Consider the following 20,460-nt stretch of genomic DNA (forward strand, 5'->3'; position numbering starts at 1 on the left):
TTATTATCAGGATGTCCAAAAAACTCACTGAAAAGCCTTCAGTTAATCCAAAATGCTGCAGCAAGAGTACTGACAGGGACTAGAAAGAGAGAGCATATTTCTCCTGTTTTGGCTTCCCTTCATTGGCTTCCTGTTAAATCCAGAATTGAATTCAAAATCCTGCTCCTCACATACAAGGTCTTAAATAATCAGGCCCCATCTTATCTTAATGACCTTGTAGTACCATATCACCCTATTAGAGCACTTCGCTCCCGCTCTGCAGGCCTACTTGTTGTTCCTAGAGTATTTAAAAGTAGAATGGGAGGGAGAGCCTTCAGTTTTCAGGCCCCTCTTCTGTGGAACCAGCTTCCAGTTTGGATTCGGGAGACAGACACTATCTCTACTTTTAAGATTAGGCTTAAAACTTTCCTTTTTGCTAAAGCATATAGTTAGGGCTGGACCAGGTGACCCTGAATCCTCCCTTAGTTAGGCTGCAATAGATGTAGGCTGCCGGGGGATTCCCATGATGCATTGAGTTTTTCCTTTCCAGTCACCTTTCTCACTCACTATGTGTTAACAGACTTCTCTGTATTGAATCGTATCTGTTATTAATCTCTGTCTCTTTTCCACAGCAATTCTTTTATCCTGTCTTCCTTCTCTCACCCCAACCGGTCGCAGCAGATGGCCGCCCCTCCCTGAGCCTGGTTCTGCCGGAGGTTTCTTCCTGTTAAAAGGGAGTTTTTCCTTCCCACTGTCGCCAAAGTGCTTGCTCATAGGGGGTCATATGATTGTTGGGCTTTTCTCTGTATCTATGAAGCGCCTTGAGGCGACATTTGTTGTGATTTGGCGCTATATAAATAAAATTGAATTGAATTGAATTGAATTGAATTGAACTTCTAACTCCGTTAAATGTCATAAATTCCGTTTTCATGGATGCCTGGATGTTAAACTCAATTGTTACACCTGGTAGAGCAGAACGCTGATCATTTTATTAAAGATGAAAGACTTTAGACAGTTTTTCAACTCTCAGTAATGCCATAGTGATCGTTTGATATATGGACCTGCAGCGGCGTTTAGGCCCACACTGCAAATTTCTTGTAGCTTAACAAGATTTATTGTCTTAAATTTAGCCAGATTATCTTGTCCATCTTGTTTTGAACATTACAAACTAGTTTCCAGTCTCATGTGTTAGATGATTAGACTTGTTTTAAGTATATATTCCTTTTTTTTCTTATTTAGTCTGTAAATCTAAAAATGAACCATTTCACCTTTATTTCAAGCAAAAATAGCTTTTAGATAGAGTGTAAAACAAAAAATTATCTTAAAATAAGAAACATTCACCTTTTTCCTTGAAATAAGAAAGTCAATCATTGGAAGGTATATTTAGACCTGAGACGTGTCACAGATGTATTTGTTACCATGTAAAATAAGCCACTTTACTCTAACGGCATAATGTATAGCATCTTCAATCACCAAAAACTCCATATTAGCAACCTCTGATACAGGACCTAGTCCTTTCTCATTTACAAATATTGGATGCTCAGTTCCTGCTTCACTTTGACAACACTCCAGCAGCTGACTGTGGTTTACAAGAGACTTGCACACATTCTTAAAGTTTAATTTGGCTGACCATTGTTTTTTTTAAAAAACTGCGTTTAGACTCTATTTCATACACGTATGACAAATTACAGGTCCCAGGGCAATAATCTGAGAGGGAAGATGCAGCATGTAATCTTCTATCATTTTTTTAGTTTGGACACAGTTTGTGAAGACACAACTGGGGCAAAAAGTATTTTAACAATTTCAATTAAATCCAAAATAAATTTGATAAAAGAATGGCAAAATCTTGATCAATATAAGCATTTGTCCAGGGGATTGTTTTAATCTGTTGTCACTTGAAGCTAAAGTAGCATTAAATTTTTTTTTATGAATTATAGAACATTTTTTGAGACATTTTATTAAATTCGATGAATTTATATTCCAAAATCTCTTTTTCCCAAAGTCTGTTTTTGTTTCATAATGGGGTTTTTCATAATGGTGTATTTATTTGAGGTCATTTAACAACTGAATTTCTTATTCAGGCAATCAGGGTGGGACCTGAACGCTCATTGGCTGCTGCTTAAACAGGTGCTTAAAATTAAAGTGTCTCAAAATGTTTCTATTATTACAAAAAAGAATCGTAGTGAAATAAATATTTAATAAAATATTATAAAAATACACAATGTAAAATAAAAATTAAATGACACGTTTTAACACTTTGGTGTTCCATAGTCTAGTTCATATTAAAAAGTTAAATAATGTATTAGCACTAGATTAGGTTCCTGTATTCCTCGGTACAACCATCCCACATATCACACAAAAGTCTGGACTACTGCTATGAATTGTATTAATATGGCTCAAAAGAGACTTTACTGTTAAGGCAACAAAAACAAAACAAATCCCACACCTCCAACACGCCATCTTGTTTGGGGAAAAGACCTGAAAGAAGTTCTTGGCGGGCAGAGTAGTAGAGGTCAATACCAAGTTTGAAGGGGTGGTTTATACCAAGTCTGCATTTAACTTGTGTAGTAATGTAATTGTAAAGACGACTACAACAGTCATAGTAATTGATGGGTTATTTGTTAAAATTAGTTTTTCGAATGCAGGTTCATTATGCATGTTATGTTCACGTTTTACAAGCTTTACACAGACGAAAATGTGTAACACTACCTCCCCCCTGGCTGCCCTCAAGTGGCTCTGTCCATTATCTCACTGTTTGAATCGGAGGACACGAGGGAGCAGGTTCGGACTGGATTCTGTTGAGGTAATTAACTTTTGCTTACAAACATTTCGGGTTCTTTTAGCTTTGACTAACTGTAGTAACATCAGTCGTGGTCAAATATTAAGTTTTACCGAGTCAGTATTATCAGTTCACTACCAATGGGTAGTTAGCCAAAACTGCCAGCCAGCTAGCTAGCTTAGTTCATTCAGTATGCTGAATTGTTAGCATGCAGTGATAGTTTAAAATTATTAATGGTGCTAGTTAGGTAAATTTAGCTTCGTGTTCAATATACTTAACATAGCTATATGACAAAAGAACTACAGTTGATATCCGCCTTTGCAAAAGTCCGTTTTGTGTTTCCCACCCACGGAAAATAAAAAGCTGCGGTGTTTTTTTTTTCCTTCTTAAGCCGCGTGCTCTCTGTCTGCACTGTGCTTGGTGTGTTTGTGTGTGCAACTTGGGAGGACCGATACTGGTTTGAGACAAATCTCGCAATCGGGCTCATAACTTTACCATGCTGTTTTTTGTTATGGAAAAAGACAGGGGTGTTGGACAGATCTATATTTAACTTAAATGAGGATTTACTTAAGTCATCAAGAGTTAACTGTTTTATGACCAAAATTACATTTAACCAACATGAGTTTATTCAAATTTTATTATTTTACTATTTTTTGCAAGTCCAGTTTGGGTAATGAAATTAAAGATAACACAAGGGAATAAAAATAATGCACATTTATGAAAGACATCTTTACCTATAGATTTACTTTAAGCCTCATTTCTGACAGATTATGATTAATCATATAAACTTGTAAGTTGGAGAAGATGTGAACTTGCTTCCAATTATTTATGTTGTAAACTATTAATATCAATCAGGTCACTTTAACCTTGCTGAACCGAGGTAACATTTTTTCTTATGGATGAAGTGGCCTAATCTGAGCTGTGGTCATTTGTTGAATGATTTGACAAGCAGTTGGGCACTATTAGTTTTAGTTTGAAAACTAGTTTGGAATAGCCTTGTCATAAATTTTAAGTGAGCAATTTTATAAGACTTAACCATTGAATTAACACAGGCTCTACTTGGTCTGTCTTTTGCACCTTATCCATGTGTCTGATTGCATAGACTTTGGATCCATGGCAGGTGGTGTCTTGACTCAGTTTTTCTTTTTGACCCAAACATATGTTTTTCTTTCCTCAGGGAAAAGTTCTGACAAAAGCTACACCAGTAAATCATGGAGGGTTTGGATGATTGCAGCCTTTCGGTTCTAAATGGTAGGCCAAGCATATGCATATTTATGCAAATTAATGTCTAAATGAATTTTGTGTTGCACACACTGACAGTGATCGTACATAGAATCAGTTTTATGTTGTCAGATCAATAAAATATTTAAATTACATTTAATTGTATTTGACAAAATGACAATTTGGAATTGTTGTACAACTTTTACATTTCTGAAAGTTACTGACTTTTATTTACAGCTGCAGACATAGATGAGGTCTTGCTCCACACCCTCAGTAGGGACGATTTAAGGGACCTGCTTCCAGGGCCTGAAAATTTTATGAGGAGGAAACAGTTGTGGGCTCAAGTTCACAAAGAGGCAAGTTTTGCCGCTTTTGATTTAAAAACACTTAGCACGACACATTTTGTTTAGGACTCCTGTAATATAACTATTTTCGTTTTCTTATTTAGGATGAGACTAAAGAAAAGGCGTCTCATGGACATCTCACCATGTGACCAGGGAGAAGATTATGATGCAGATTCAAGTGGTGGATCAAACATGCTTTTGCCACCAAGGAGCAGTTCTGGTGACAACAGTTGTAAGTGAAAGATTACAATTATGGCAATAATATTGAATATTGAACTGAAATTTGATTTAGTTCTTTCTTTCCTGTTCTGTTCATAGCCCTGTTCAGGACACTACCAACTTTCTTCCCATCACAAGTTGCACCACCCAAGAAGATGGGACATGCCAGTGAAGCACTGATTGATGTCCTTCAGGTCTGTGTTTCTTCATATTTGTTATCAAATAATGCCCATAAAGCCTTCACTTTAACAGTTTATTTGGCATATGGCCTTTTTATCCATGCCAAGTCCTCCAACAATGTAGTTTATATTTGGAAAAGGTGTGCAGAAATCTGAAATGGCACAAACACTGAGATAAAAAAATTTCAATAAAAATAATAAAGAAAAACATAAAGAAATTAAAAACAAAATGGACATAATTACATATTTAACTATCACAGGTGCAGTATCTTTGTCATTTCCTAAAGTGTGTAAAGACATAATCCTAACGGTGATGAGGCAGAATTTATTACATTTTTCAATGGCATGAATAAATAAATAAATAAATATATATATATATATATATATATATATATATATATATATATATATATATATATATATTTATATATATATATATATATTTATTTATATATTTATTTATATTATTTATTATTTTTATTTTTTTCTATACAGTATTTGTCAATCTAAAGAAAAATAACATTAATATGGTCTGTAGCGCATCTGATCTATGGTTGTCATCATTCATGTATCACCCGAAGGGTGCACCCCAAAGGGATCAATAAAGTTAAGTCTAAGTCTAATACATACTTGTGGTTAAGTATTTGAACTACCCTGATAGCTTTGGAGTTTCTCCGTACATTGTACAATTTTTGTCTTTGTTTTTCTTTTGCCAACAGAAGATCCAGCGTCAGCCCCGTTCTGCTCTTTGAAGGGTCCCGTTGTCTTATTGCAGTTGGAACCACTCTCATCACCACATTTGACCACAGATGACCTTGGAGAAGGTTTGCTGTATCTTATGGCATACTACTACACCCTGCATCTCACCTATCCTAAATGTGTGGCAACGCTTCTGTCTGTCATTTAGACTGAAGTGTTAAAGGACAAAATCCATGAGCAAGACACCACAGGCTCATACAAAAAAGTCATGGCAGGCTGTAGGAATGTTTATTGAAACGTAGAGCTGTTTGAGCAAGATGTAACTTAGGTCTGTGTTGGAAGGTTTTGCCTGATAGCTTTGAAGTTGCAATTTACACTTGAATTCTTTTTTTTATTCTTATTAATGTAATACAAAGTACTTTTTTCTTTAAACACATCTGTTCTGCAAATTGTGTTTAAAATTGCAAATGTTCTTTTTTATTACATTTTATATGTTGAGTAGCTAACTGGTTTAGCACTTCTAAAAGGAACACAAAATAACAATGTTACACTTACAATGAGTCTTTAAATTTTTGTGTACTATGATTCACTGAAATATTTGTTACTGTTTGGAGAGTTTGTTTCCAATAAAGGTCATGTACACAGTATACTTTGCCTGCTTTAATTTGGCTTTATCTTTCTTATTTTGAGAATTCTTATCAAGTGTAATTATCTTACTGCACTGGCAGATTATTTCACTGAATTTAAGAAGATTTAGACTACAATCTATTATTTTTTAACTTATTTTAAGATCTTTAAAATGATTTAATGTACTAGTTTTTAGATTATTTGCCTTGATTTGTTCCTTAGAATAAGTGTTTTATGCCTATTTTCAGATTTAATTTCTTCAACATTTTGCTTAGAACAAGTGGTTAAATCTTATTTTAGGTTTCAATTGCCATGATTGGTTGCTTGGAATAAGTGTGTAAGGCTTATTTTAAGATTTAACTATCTAATTGTTCCCTAGAATAAGTGGTTAAAGCTTATTTTAAGTTTCAATGTTCTGATTTGTTGCCTGGAATAAGTGTAAAATACTTATTTTTAGCTTTATTTAAATCTGGATATTGTTCTTATTTCAAGAAATCTTAATAAGAAAAAAACACTTACCCCACTGGCAGATAATTTCACTTGTTTTAAGCAAAACTTCACCAAAAATAAGTGTATTTATCTAGTATTAAGGAGGTGGGTTTTTGCAGTGCAGACACGGCTAGTGACGTCAGACTTAACGACCGGATAATAGCTGAATCGAACTTCTGCAGTGAGTCTGTGCATTAACCTATCTATAACTGCCACCAAGGTGCCATCACTGCTAGCATTCATGCTTGCATTTTACATGTTAATGATCACGACTGACATGACCATGACCGATAGAAACAAATAAAAATGTTGGGCTCAGCTTTGTTGATGACTTTTAAACAATAAATAAATAAAAAAATCCACTTCTTTGTGCATCTTTTCCAGGAATTTTCTTACATCCCTTAGACGTAAGAAAATCATGGGACATGGCCTGGAGACATGACCTTAGAAATAGTCCTCATTTTGTCTAAATGATTCAAAAAATGTGGCGAAAATGTAGCTGGAAATGCAAGGGAGGAATCGATGGTACTGAAAAGAGCAATTGCAATGTCCACATGACATGTAGATACCTTTGTAGGCAGGTGCACGTCAGATTATGGTGCAGGTCACATTGTAGGGGATTTGGGGTATAATCTAGATTTAACACCAAAATATAAAGCTCCAGTAAGAGAGCTGCGCATAAACCAATGCACCCAGACTTCAATAAACTGAAGCGACGCTGTAAAGAGAAGCTGGCCAAAATTGCTCCACAACAATGCGAGAGACCGATAAGCTCTTACAGAAAACGATTACTCAAGTCATCGTTGCTAAAAGTGGTTCTACAAGCTACCGAATCACAGGATATTTTTCACTTGACCGCACTGAGTCCTGTGAAATCTTTATTTTTCTCTGTGTGCGACGTAGCGTTTGTCTCTGGACTCTGTAACCACCTCTGTGTTTACAGTTTGTGTAATGCCTGGGTGGTTCACGAGAATAGAACGTGCTGAAAGTTTTGACTCTACTGGCACCATTGTTGTTGTTTTCTTTTCTCTCTTTTTTTTTTTTAACTCACCCTTGCTCGAATTTCCAGGAACCACTAGTGATGTCATTTTCCACGGAAATTATATTTAAACCATAAGAAGACATTTGTGGTTGGTGATACAGCTTTAAATTATTATACAATAAGTTAGTAATAATATATAATAATTTAAAGCCTTCTAATAGGGTCACTTACATGGAGACTGAATTGCTAACACCACAGTGAGTAATTTGAGATTTTGCGTTTGTGTTCAGGATACGTGTCCCTACTCTACTCACACCTAATATTGAGTTGATCGTGTGGTCGTGAAGCCAAGAACAGCAAACCATCAAAGTATCAAGCAGTTACACGTTATAAAAGCTAACTCCAGAGCTTGTAGAGGGTTTCTTTTAATATATATGTCTAGGCCTGAGGGAGAAATTAGGGTTGTTTGTAGGAGATGTTTCTGGAAATCATTTGGGTTGGAGACATGACTCATTTCCCATTTTTGAAATCCTGTCACTCCCATAACATTGCAGTGATTGATCAAGAGCCATATGCAGAGGGGGTCTTGTCAGGTTTGGCACTAAAATGATCTGACCACACATGGAAAGCAAGCTAAACAACAGCTCCATGCAAAACCTTCTTGTTTCTGCACATTACTGTGGACTTTTTGTGTTTGCTTATGATTTAGTGCGTGTGTGTGTGTTTTATTAGCTGTGTCTTTGCTCGTTTGACATCAGCGTGTCTCCGATGAAAGACTGAAAGCCACTGCGCACGCCTGGGGCGGACAACAAAGGTTACCATTCCAGGTGTCTACATCCAAGCGAAGCGATGAGACACGAGGATTTATGCATCAAAGTACTTTTTAAAAATCAAAATGTTTGTTAGATGAAGCACTCAGCCTAGTTGCCCACAGTGGCAGGACTGCAGTAATCGGTGTTCCACAGCCCTGCGTAACAATGTGTTTCTATATTGTTGTGCTGTCATAAATCATTTTCATTATTTTGTTTAAAAATTGTCAAAACATACTATTAAATACCAGTAAAAAGTTATCACGCCTGAAATAATGTGTTTAAAGTGCTGTCTTTGGTTTCTCTGTTGTCCATAAAAAGAAAGGAAATAATGTGGAAACAGAAAAGAAGCCCCTCTTTCTGCCCTGCCCTCTTCTGATTTGGGGTTGCCATGACCTTTCGTGGTGTGTTTGGTTTGGTTTCAAACCCCTTTAGGAGTCATCTGCTCAGCATGGAGGCCACACTCCAAACACTGATCAGATTGCCTAATCTGTTTTTAACCACGATATAGCGGATACAAAGGGCCGCTCTGTTCGCTCCTCTTTCTCTCTAAACTGGCGCCAAACCTGAACATGCCAAAACATGCCCACGGAGCGCAGCGCTTAGAGTACACAGGAACTGTTTGCACACATGCGCTGCAGGCGCGAACACTTAGAGACATCATGCAGTGCATTATGACACTGATGTCTGATTTAGTCGGGTTGGGATTGAAACGGTCTTTAACCTGCCAGGTCATTTTCTCACAGCAACACAATATCTGTTATGTGTCGGTTCCAATTTAACTTCCTGGAAACCTGCACGATGCAGGGAACGGTTGTGATTGGTATTTGAAGGCACTTGATTCGGGAGCACTTCCTGTTGCACTATTATAATACTCATTTAATAGTGGGAAGCTGAACTCGTGATTAAAATGCATGGTGGGGGCGCTATCATGGTTTGCGGCTGCATTTCAGCCAGTGGTATTTGGGGTCGTGTCGAAACTCTTGAAATTAAGAATGCTGAAAAGCACCATCAGATTCTGATCCACCATCTAGAAAATATTTGATTGGTAACAGCTTCATTTTTCAGCATGATAATGATCCTAAACATACTCACAATGTGATAAAAACATACCTTAATAGAAAAACACAATCAGTCATAAACAGGCCTCCCCAGAGCCCAGACCTCAACATTGTTGAAGCAGCGTGGGACCATCTTAACAAAAAGCAGCCAGCATCTAAAGAAAAGCTTTGAATGTCCTTCAAGAAGTCTAAAGAACTATTCGTGAAGACTGCTTAAAGATATTACAAGAAACCACACCTAAGAGAGTTCAGACTTGACTTTTAAGCTTGTCAGAATTGTACGCTGTGTTTATGCCTTATATAATGCAATTCCATGTATGTTTGCACACCCAGATCCTTTTGCACAGTACTTGAGAGTTATAGAAGATGGAGACAGAAACAGAAAGAAAGAGATCAGTTGAATTTTAGCTTGAATGTGTGGACTCCATCAGCTGTAGCAGCTGGCTGGTAACCCATACCGACCTCTGCATGACTTATTAGACGGACAAGCTTTCTCTAACATCTCTTACCTGCTGACAGCATAGGTCACGAACTTGGTGCTTTTTTTTTTTTTTACCTGATTGAAGCATTGATTCTGCTTTACCAGCTTGTGAGGACATCAGAGTGACCGACCTGTTAGGTTTATTGCAAAGTATAATAAGTATAATATCTTGTTAATTAATTAATTAATTATTTTCATTCTTTCCTTTACGTTTGTCGTGTGTTTGTGTGCTATCTATAGTCGTAAACCAGGAGGGACAGCCTTTGATCGAGGGGAAGCTGAAAGAGAAGCAGGTTCGCTGGAAGTTCATTAAGCGCTGGAAAACCCGCTACTTCACCTTGGCGGGAAATCAGCTCCTTTTCCGGAGAGGCAAATCGGTAGGTAGACACTGAAAATGAACCCTAACACATAAACATACACCTACGCATGGTCCCGTCCTCTCGCTTATAAAGCTCTCAGTGATCTTACTATGTCTCGTGTGATTTAAATCATGATGAATTTGTACGAAACAGTGGAAATGGCACCTCAGCAGGAGCATCTGATGAATCCAGCTATAACAAATCTTGGCCCTGCTAAGGACTCTTGGGGGAGGGGCGGGACTCGCAAAGCCAAAGTGTGATGCTACAAAAACATGACTTACTTGCAGAAATGGTTATGCACAAGTAGCTCAAGGAGAAAGAGCCTTGAACGTGGAATACTGACTCTCATCTGAGTAAATATGATCTCTCCCTCCTTGCTTTATCAAACACAGTTTATGGCAGTCATCTGCACGGGAGAAACTGTTACAGGGATCGAGTGTCATCTGGACTTTAGCCAGTGTCATGTCTAAAATAGCAGCTCTCCAAATTAGAGGACGGCATAGAGGAGTTTATGGAAACAGGGGAATATTCATCTCTCTCCCGCTTCTTTTTGTTTTTTTCCTAACTTTAAACAAAAGTCTTTGTGCTCGGATCCAGATGGTAATGGAGTCTGCTGTTTTGCAGCCACCGCAGATTGCGAAGGTTTTGTGTCTTTGTTCTCAGAGCCCTGTCTGTCTCTGCCAGCAGGTTCTGGAGGTGGTTGGCATGTTGTGAAAGACGTTTTTTCCTGACGAGGACCAAAAAATATTTCCTTCGTACTGAACGATCAGGCAGCTTTGACTGTCAGACATGCATCGTACTCTGGTGCACAAGTAAAAGGAACGAGAATTTTTACATATAGGTTATGTGTGAGTCTGTGGCTCCACAGTGTAGTGGTTGACACATGAAAAAACCCTATTTTGAAACTGGGGTAAAGGCATAAATTGCATCAGGAAATCTGTGGCAACGAAAAGGAAGTAGCCGGAAGGAAGAAACTGGTTATAGTGGATTTGAAGTCACATCCTAAAATGCATTCATGGCCCAACAGCTGGGATGTGTGGAGGTTAAGCACATAGGTTCATGTATCTCACACCTCATCCAGTTTACCTTTTGCCGTCTTTTCTGCAGCCAAAATTCATCAGTCGTGTTTTATATGAAGTCCACATCCACCTTTTAGAACAGAACCTCCAGTTCCTCGTGTGTCACCTGGTACTCTGATCATCCACTGATCCCGAGACTCTCTGTAAGCCAGACTGATCATGTGAAAGCTGACGTTGTTGCACAAATTAACATGTCTATACCTCCCAAAACAGCTGCGAGATGAAAATGTAGGTAAAAATTAGGTACAGCCTCAGTTTTGCAACAACGACATTTCTGCTGATACAGAGAAAAAAATAGTGAAGTAAGTTTCATTCATGCTTACAGCTCACAGGCAGCAGCATTTCCTAATCTGGAAAAACACGTCACGTGGCTGTCTTCATAACTTAACACTACACCTATGTACTAGATATTTATAGCATGAAGATACATGGCTTCTTGAAATAGAGTAAACCTAATGCAATGTTTAAAATCTGCTGATTCTGAGGTCAGATGTGAACTTTTTTCCAGATTTAGTTGATTTTAAATTCCTCCATATGGCTCAGATCAATCAAATGTCTGTTTGAATCCCCAGCAGAGAACACCGCCTGTGAACATGTCGACCCCAATAGCTTTTCAGCTCTCTCACACACACACACTAAAGAAAGGATGTGGTAACTTGCCATGAGTCTGCACCCATATTTGGTTAAGTGGTTGTAACCGCTTAACCAAATATGGGGGTAAGAAGACTTGGCTGTGTTGCAATATGCACACAAACACACACTTACCAGCTCATACAATTCAAATGGCCATTACGGTAGGTGGGTAAAATACAGAAAGGAGGGGACTGAGGAGTGGGAGGACTGTAGAAATTCCAGTGAACTGTAATTATTCTGAGGTAGTGGGTCCTGGAAGCAACACTAGGAAAAACTGTTGTTCCAGAAAATTAAGAGGCTACCTCTGTGTGGTTTTCTTCACACATTTCCTAGCACCCTGATATGAATAGCTCCTAGCAAAAATCACCCAAGAAGAAAACTTTTGCGCTGGACGAAGACCGGGTCGCTTCAGATGTGAACTTTCAGACAATAGTCAAGCTTTTTATTTATATGCTGCTTTCTACTTATTTGCATTGCAGAGAAAATACTCCATCTTTTCTTATCTAATCTAACGTCTAATGTCAGTTTAGTGTCCTTTTGTGGTTTACCGTGCACGAGAAGAGAGAGGAAACTGCCATTTAAGTACACGGTGTGTCATAGAGAATCAGCCGACTTCAAAGGGCAATATTTGTGTTTAAGTAATGGACATTGAACATTTGACAATACTTGGCAGAATATAAATCACGCTGCACAGCTGTCAGGAGCAGAATGCTTTCTGTTGCACGGTCGCCATATTGACTGAGACTTGATGGGAGGGGGAGGAGAGCCGGCCACTTCTACCTACCGGCAACCTTGCGAATCTCCTCTTACTAGCAGGATGTGTTTGATCGTTACAGATGAATTAAAGCACTTTGAAATCAGTTTCTGATTCTTTGCGATACACCCTGTATTTTATTTATCTCCAAGTAAAGTATTTAAAGTCACTGTGTGTCCTCCCCACAGAAGGATGAGCTGGATGACATCCCGATTGAGCTGAGCAAGGTGCAAAGCGTCAAGGTGACTGTCATCATCCCTCAGAACCCTTCCATCACTTACCCATATCCTCACCACTGATCACCATCAGCGCTACTTACACCTCTGTCAGTTTGCAGCTATTATATCATCTGACCTAAAGGTCTAAACTCTTCCCAGGATTCAGAGCTAAGCAGATCAGCTTGACAAGGATAAATAAGCTACTATAAATATGATAGAAGAAACCAACATGAAGCCAAAACACATTTTTTTAAAAAGACAGCAGCTCTCCTCCCCACGAGCTAGATGATGAAGTCGTCTTGTCTATTAATCTTCCCCACCCACTTGTTCTGTTTGCAGGTGGTAGCCAAGAAGCGTCGGGACCGGGGTCTGCCGCGCGCCTTCGAGATCTTCACCGACAGTAAAACGTACGTGCTGAAGGCTCAGGATGAGAAACACGCTGAAGAGTGGCTGCAGTGCATCAACGTGGCTGTGGCTCAGGCCAAAGAGAGGGAGAACAGAGAGACCACCACCTACCTGTGAGAGCAGCACCGACCGAGACGGCGGCGGGGACGCGAACGCGCAGCCAAACGTACGCTGACTTCCACATGTAGAATATTTGTTTCTTGTAAGCATTTACAAGACGGGGGGATAAAAAAGACCCCAGCAGGTGACTCTGAGAAGAAAAACTAAGCGCACTGCTAGTAACTTGTCAATAGCACCACCAGCTCTGTCTTCAGTCGTAGTAATGATGGAGCGCAAATAAGAAAAAGGATTTTTAGACATTAAACCAGCAATAAAAGACTAATGAAGGATGGTTACGTATTAAAAACACGACTCCCTGTATTTACCATTACGTTAAACCAACCTGCCCCTGTGCCATGCTTCTCGACGCGTAGGCCGCCATCAGCGATAGCAAATGTTTGTTTTACGTGTTCAGATGTCACCTGACTTTCCCGCTTTGCTCCTACAAGCAAACGAAGCAGGCATCAGTGGGAAGTTGGGATTTCTCCGTTTAATAACGCATTTAGAGTCCAGAGTAGTATTCAACAATAAAGACTTCATCAAAGCAAAGACCTCATAAGGAGTTGTAGCAATAATGAGACTGAACAGTTCCTCTGGAAAGCAGGAAGGATGAAAAACGAGCCTAATGGACAGCAGATGGGGAGCACATTGGATACTGGAATTTTGTGTGTGTGTGTGTGTGTGTTCGTGTGTGTGTGAAAGAGAGAGTGAGTGATCTTAAAGGAATAGTTCAGCACTTTGGGATATATGCAGTCACCTTCCTGCCAAGAACTGGAAGAGATGATTCAGGCTGCTTTCATGTAGCTGTGTGAGTCAAGTAAAATGAAGCTAAAACTTAGTGTAAAGACTGGAATTTGAGTTTGACTAGTCTGGCTATGACTAACTCCTGGTAAGGGGGTGGCAACCAGGGACAGCATATTTCCTCAAATGTCAAACAGGGCCAATAATAGGATATGTTTAACTCATTTTGTGTCATGTATCCTGCTGTATTCTGTTTTTTTCATCACTAACCGGGTTTTTTTCTAGCTTAAACGGGCCTCTAGGGGGACTGGTTGAGTCTTTTGTTTAAGAGTCTTTTGTTCCTTTACTAAACAGAAGTCTGTTAGTTTTGTTAAACAAGAATGTATTTTTTTTTAAAGAAAACCATGCCAGAAACAGTCCTCCTCACAAACCCGACTTAAATCTGTGACGCTGTTTTTCTTTTCTGCCCTTGTACCAAAGTGGCTTATGAGGCAAGTCCCTTAAGACCCCACGCAGGGGTCACTTTCTGTTCTTTTGCAATCACGGTAACCGAACGGAAGGCGCTATCTCAGCCTTTTTCAAACGAGAGAGGTCTGCAGCAATCCACTCCAGTGTTTTACCAGGAGCAGCGTCAGCACAGCTGTTGCCTAATAGTGGAGTTTGGATCACAGGTTTCTAAGAAATCACTGAAGCAAATGAGTGGTTTCCTTGTGGATTTAGAAAGGTTGCCAGTTCAGTCACACTGATTTTTGATGACTCTGCGAGAGAGAGAGAGAGAGAGAGAGTGGAGGTGAGCTGGCTTACTTTAGAACAGGCCTGTTCCTCGGGTTTGGGTTTAAAAACTTGTGTGATTTTATTATTTTATTTTGGGGGGAAATGTGTCATTAGATTTTTATTTTTCTTCCTGAAAATTGAGACGGATGGATGAAGAAAGAGTGAAGATGTGAGTGTTTAAATTGGCTCTAACTGATAGTCTGCACCACCTTTCTATAATCCAATTGAACTTTGACAGACAGGTATTCACACTCTCTACCCACAGGTGAATGCTGCCTTAGCACTTTTTGAAGTTATATGTAACATTAAAGCTGCTAAAGGTGGTCTTAATTTGAACTCGTTTGACAGACGAGCTCTCTCTCGTCGGTCTTTCGGCTAAAACCCTGTCAGCTGTGTAAATGAAGCCATAACACAGCCTTTCCCACCAGGTCAGGTTACCCCTGTTTGTACTTTTAGCTGTCCCTGTTACCCCCACCACCACCACACGCACAGCAGAGCTGACCTGCATCTGCTTACAAATCATATTATTTACATCATGTCTCTCCCTCACATTTTTATTCCTTCCTTCCTTATGACCTACTTACACACATGACTTTGGGCCATAAAGCCAGTGGGGTATTCCCCCATGACTGCACTTAAGTTTTTATAAAAATGAATATTTATATTCATTGGGGTACGGCAGCATCTCAAGAAACTGTGGACAGAAAGGAATTGGATATTCTTGGTCCTACTGATTCTGATTGCTGACAATCAGGATGGATACAGCCTACCATCTTGTTTCTGACCACTATCTTCACATTTAATCACTAATAATTATTAAACTCTGGCTTTCACATTGATAGTTTGCCTTTTTGTCCCATCTCCCACCAATCACCCCCAACCAGTAGCTGCAGATGCCTGCTCTTCTTTGAGCCTGGTCCTGTTGGGGTGTTCTTCCTGTTAAAAGGGAGTTTTTCCTTCCCATCGTCACCAAGAGCTTGCTCAACAGGGTTGTCTGATTGTTGGGGTTTTTATTGTAGGGTTGCTTTATTACCTTACAGTATAAAGTGTCTTGAGGCGGCTGTTGTGATTTGGTGCTATATAAAAGTTTTTCCTGACTACATTTGAGACAAAGTGTTATGCTATTAGATATCATTATTATATTCAGCACCTCTGCTGACCTGCTGTATTGTAAAGGTTTCATAAAGCTCTTGCTCTTTTTAGTTGAACAGTGTTGATTTGTGTTTAAAGAGAATGTGTTATAACATGTATGCCAGAGTTGTGTTAAAGTAGCGATATCAGCTATCAGTGCTGCCATGGTGGCTTAGTTTCCAAATCTCTATTCTATCTATCTATCTATCTATTAGGGGTGCAACAATACTGGTATCGATATTGAACCGTTCGATACAGTGCTTTCGGTTCGGTACACATATGTATAAACAATACAACATTTTTTATTTATTTTATCAACTTTTCTTCTGACGATGCTGTCTGTGTTGAGCGCTCAGTGGATCTGCGTTCGACTACTCCGCCTAGGCTGCACTGTCGAGTGCAGATCCACTGAGCGCAGTGCAAGCTAGCAAGACAGAAGCTAAGCTCGTTGCAACATGGCAACTGCTGTCACTGCCTCAACGCTACCCGAAATTGAACCTCCCCCACCCTCATTCAGATCTGGCGTTTGGAACTATCTTGGTTTTCATGTGAAGCATGACCCTGAAGGTAAGCGGGTCATGGACAAAAGTAAAACAGTATGTAGGATGTGCCACGCAATGCTCAATTGGTGGGAACTAGTGCGTTAGCGCAGTTAGCTTGTTAACCTGTTGACGCTGTCCAGCCCCACGCAAGGGGCGATCCATAGTAGCTTGTTAAGGAGATTTGCCGCGTTATGGCGTTAATGTCATTTTAACGAGATTAACGCTGACAGCACTAGTGGGAACACAACGAATATGACTGCACATTTACACTGACATCATCCTAGTGCAAAGACAAGTGGAAGCAGACAAAAACAACAAGCACGCATGCTACAAACTTTACCCGAGTCATTTAGACAGCCATTAGCACATGATTCTCCTTATGGGGACCTGATATGTTTAATATGCTGCTGAGAGTTTACCCCAGAAGAAGCACATAGTATAGCTTTTATTTTGGAAAGAGCCATTTCTCTGTAATAAACTCTCTTTTCCAAAGATGAGTGATTTCTCGATCAGATAGATTTATTTTTTTTATTTTGTTGTTTCAGCAACATTAAATTTAAAAATTGTACTTTTGAGTTAAAATATATATTTATAATTTTAATAAATGATAAATTAAAAAGGCATGAACATTTTTTTGTATCGAAAAAATATCGAACCTGTCACCAAAGTATCGAACGGAACCGTGAATTTTGTGTATCGTTGTGCCGCTAATATCTATCTATCTATCTATCTATCTATCCATCTAGCACAGTGAGATTATGTGTACACAGTTAGAAGCAGGATGGAAACTGCTGTAGATTTTAACAATCACACAAACTGTGAAGATGATTCTAAGTATTCCAGTGAATGTATAAAAACATTAGCATTAATATCAGCCTCGTGTGGCGAATCATAGATGTTTGCTGTTGTTTTTTTCTTGCTTTTAACCTTTAGCATGTTGTTTGATTGCATTTGATTGTTTTTATATAATGTCAGTATTTATTTTTACAGGCATTTAACACTTTTATCGTGTCTGGAAAGAGGACTGAAACTACAAATGCCAGATTTTACTTTGTCTCCTCCTCTTCTTCCTCTTCTCTTGTTTTATATTACTCTGAATTAACACTGCAAACAAATGAAAGCTGTATTCTATTTGAAAATTCAACATTTATTGTTGTGATTGTCATATTTTGCCTGCTGCACCTTCTGCATGCCTGCCTATCAGACAGAGCGCTGTAATAAATCTTTACAATAACTGAACGCCGTGATTGTCGCTGAATTTTTGTTTGGTTGGTTTTTTTGCTCTTCAGTTAGGAAAGAAGTTAAAGGTTTCTTTTACAGAAACACCGTCCAAACTCCTGGATGTCATTACATTATAACTGTAAATTACATTTGGGCTCTCACTTTAGAGATGCTGTAAGTTTAATCAGTACGTGCAGAAAGAAACACGTGGGGAGAAAATAGGATAATTACCAAAGTTATTCCATAATCTTCATTCCTCGAGACACATTTCTCATGCAGGAACAAAACTGGACCACCTCAATCGCGAGCTTTGGAGATGACTCGGTGTGAAGCGTTAGGGAGCACTTGGCAGCGAGACTGTAGGATCTGACACAGCACAGTGCATGTCAGAGCTGGTAGCAGTTACATGCAATAATCAAATTCAGATCAAGCTCAGTTTAACTGCAACAAATCATTTCTGACAGCTGGACGTTTTGAGTGAGTCGGGCTCTGCTTGTGATGCACTCTTTCAGTTGTTTATTCGTACTATAACCACATAAGTAACCACAGTGACTACTGATCTGAAGCCTCTTTGCTTGGAGTACAGCGTGTTACAGGACTATCTGTGAATCACAGAGAATATCATGTCAGTCCTGTAAGTGACCTCCAACACCTTATCTCGCTTCATAGCGATTTTTCTGCGGGGCTGGTGGAAAAATACTGCCTTTCTCACCATCCGTCTCCATGGAGCACCACTAACGTCCATCATCAGGAATTCTGACATACTCAGCAGTCTCCATCAGCTATTGCTTCAACGAATACCTGCACGTTTTACAAATCACCATAATGTGATTGATAACGCATGCACGGAGCTCCTGTCCTAGCAGGAAAAAATGTATTTAAAACCATTAATGGTGACTGAATACCACCTGCTGACTCGCTACAATGACCCATCATTAATCCTGCTTAAAAACAGACCCTAAATAGTTAGTTTTACTCGCACTTTCTTTACAAGAGCAGCAGATTTACTGCTTACTTCCTCTGGAAGTCCCATTGAAGTAAAGTCAAAGTATCTCAAAACCTAAATGTGATTATCAATATGCTCGATGCTGTGCGGTTTACACAATCAATCTTTTGTTTTCTGAGGGGGTCTGTGGTTCCTCACGCATGTAATCACCTACTGTGTGACTGTAACGTGATGAAGTGCTTAATCACACAGAGGGGAAGATGGACCAGCGATCTGAGTGATGACACAGAGGCAGACAATGGCAAAACCGATGTGGGCAGCTGCTGAGAGCGGTTTCAGACAGAAAAGCCAAAGCACTGCTACTCAGTAGGTGTTCTACTATTGTTCTTAACTTAAATGTGGATTTCAACAGGATATGAAATTGTCCACTCACTTTTTTTGCATGCATCAGGTTTGTTGTTTAAACTTTGCTCGATCATGGAAACTATGACAAATATACATAGCAAAATCTTCTGGGATCCTTTTTTGTTTGAGTTTGAAGTATCAGTTGTGGCTACAATTAAACTCGTTTGGCCTTCTTGCATTAAATCTCTTAATCAGTGTTTTAGGATATTTAAGTGAGGACACATGGAAAGCTGTATAACACTGAAACTTAAGGCCTACAGCACCCCCTGGCTGCCATAAATGTCACTTTTCCTCCCAGTTTCTTCTTTTGTAACCTTCATGTGTACCGTGCCTCCAACTCAAAATAGCAGGATTAAACCGTTTGCATCGGATGTATTCCCAACTGTTTGAGTTCATGCATTTCAGATCATAGCTTCAGTTTAGCCCTCCGATCAGCTGGGACTTCACTGTCTCCACTTAAGGCAACAATACAAATCAAACAACTGCTCCTGCCACTACAACCAATGTTTCTTTGTTTTGTTTTTACACCAGGCACAAATTCAATAAAGGAGTGTACAGCTCAGTGGCATAGCTCATTTATTACTGAATAAAAATTGGACATGAACACGTGCAGACTAAAAACCAGTGTAACAAAACGGACAACCCTAAAATCTTTTTGCAGCAAGTCTGCACTCCCTGCTGGGAGGTCAAAAAAAAGAAAAGAAAAAGTCAAATAGACAGTACTCTTTTGAAACTGTACAAAATACAGCATCAGCAACATATCTGTTCAATAAAAAAAAGAAAACAAAGACTGTGCAAACATTTTGATCTTTCCTGAATGTTTATTTTACATTTATTCTTCAGTACGTCCACTGAGCCATTTGCTTTTATAAATCAAAGCATTCACATTTTGTCAGTGGTCATCAATCCGTCTTTACACTGTAAATAATTTCCCCCCCAAATGTCCATAACATTATATGTAAAACTAAAAAAGAAAAGGGAGGAATGGAGAAAAAAAAACAACAAGAGGGGGCTGGGCTGGGTAGGCTAGATGGTTTGTCAGGATATATGGTTGGGTCTGGAGCTGATGTCACACTACAACCTTGCCTTTGCCAGTCTGGACAAATGTTTAAAGGTAATTGTAGAGCACCTCATGGTGGTGGTCACAGCTGCAGTTTGCATGTAGATGCAAAACCATCAACCACCCAAGATAAATGTCAGCTACAGATCTGCTGCTCTGTAGGAGACTCAAAGCCATCAAAGACATTTGTACATGAGACACGTGCTGAGTTATCTGGCTCCACT

The 20,460-nt window shown here is 39.2% G+C and overlaps 1 protein-coding gene and 1 long non-coding RNA gene across 3 annotated transcripts in view; both read left to right on the plus strand.

Annotated features, from left to right (window-relative positions):
- The window catches only part of veph1 (ventricular zone expressed PH domain-containing 1), a 100,661-nt gene extending 84,725 nt beyond the window's left edge, over positions 1 to 15,936 (plus strand). For both annotated transcript variants that reach the window (XM_087850876.1, XM_087850877.1), the window contains 3 exons: positions 10,110 to 10,246; positions 12,883 to 12,936; positions 13,252 to 15,936. In XM_087850876.1, the coding sequence (XP_087707002.1) occupies positions 10,110 to 10,246; positions 12,883 to 12,936; positions 13,252 to 13,434 (374 nt within the window). In that variant the 3' untranslated portion in view covers positions 13,435 to 15,936. The remainder of the gene's footprint in view (positions 1 to 10,109; positions 10,247 to 12,882; positions 12,937 to 13,251) is intronic.
- On the plus strand, positions 2,706 to 5,791 carry LOC148098841 (uncharacterized). Its single transcript, XR_015719976.1, has 6 exons — positions 2,706 to 2,782; positions 3,936 to 4,009; positions 4,217 to 4,335; positions 4,428 to 4,555; positions 4,642 to 4,736; positions 5,441 to 5,791. It is a non-coding gene; the product is annotated as an uncharacterized LOC148098841 (long non-coding RNA).
- Positions 15,937 to 20,460: the final 4,524 nt, after the last annotated feature.

This window comes from Neolamprologus brichardi, chromosome 14, assembly GCF_056152115.1.
Source record: "Neolamprologus brichardi isolate AB-2024 chromosome 14, ASM5615211v1, whole genome shotgun sequence".
NCBI classification, from domain to species: domain Eukaryota; kingdom Metazoa; phylum Chordata; class Actinopteri; order Cichliformes; family Cichlidae; genus Neolamprologus; species Neolamprologus brichardi.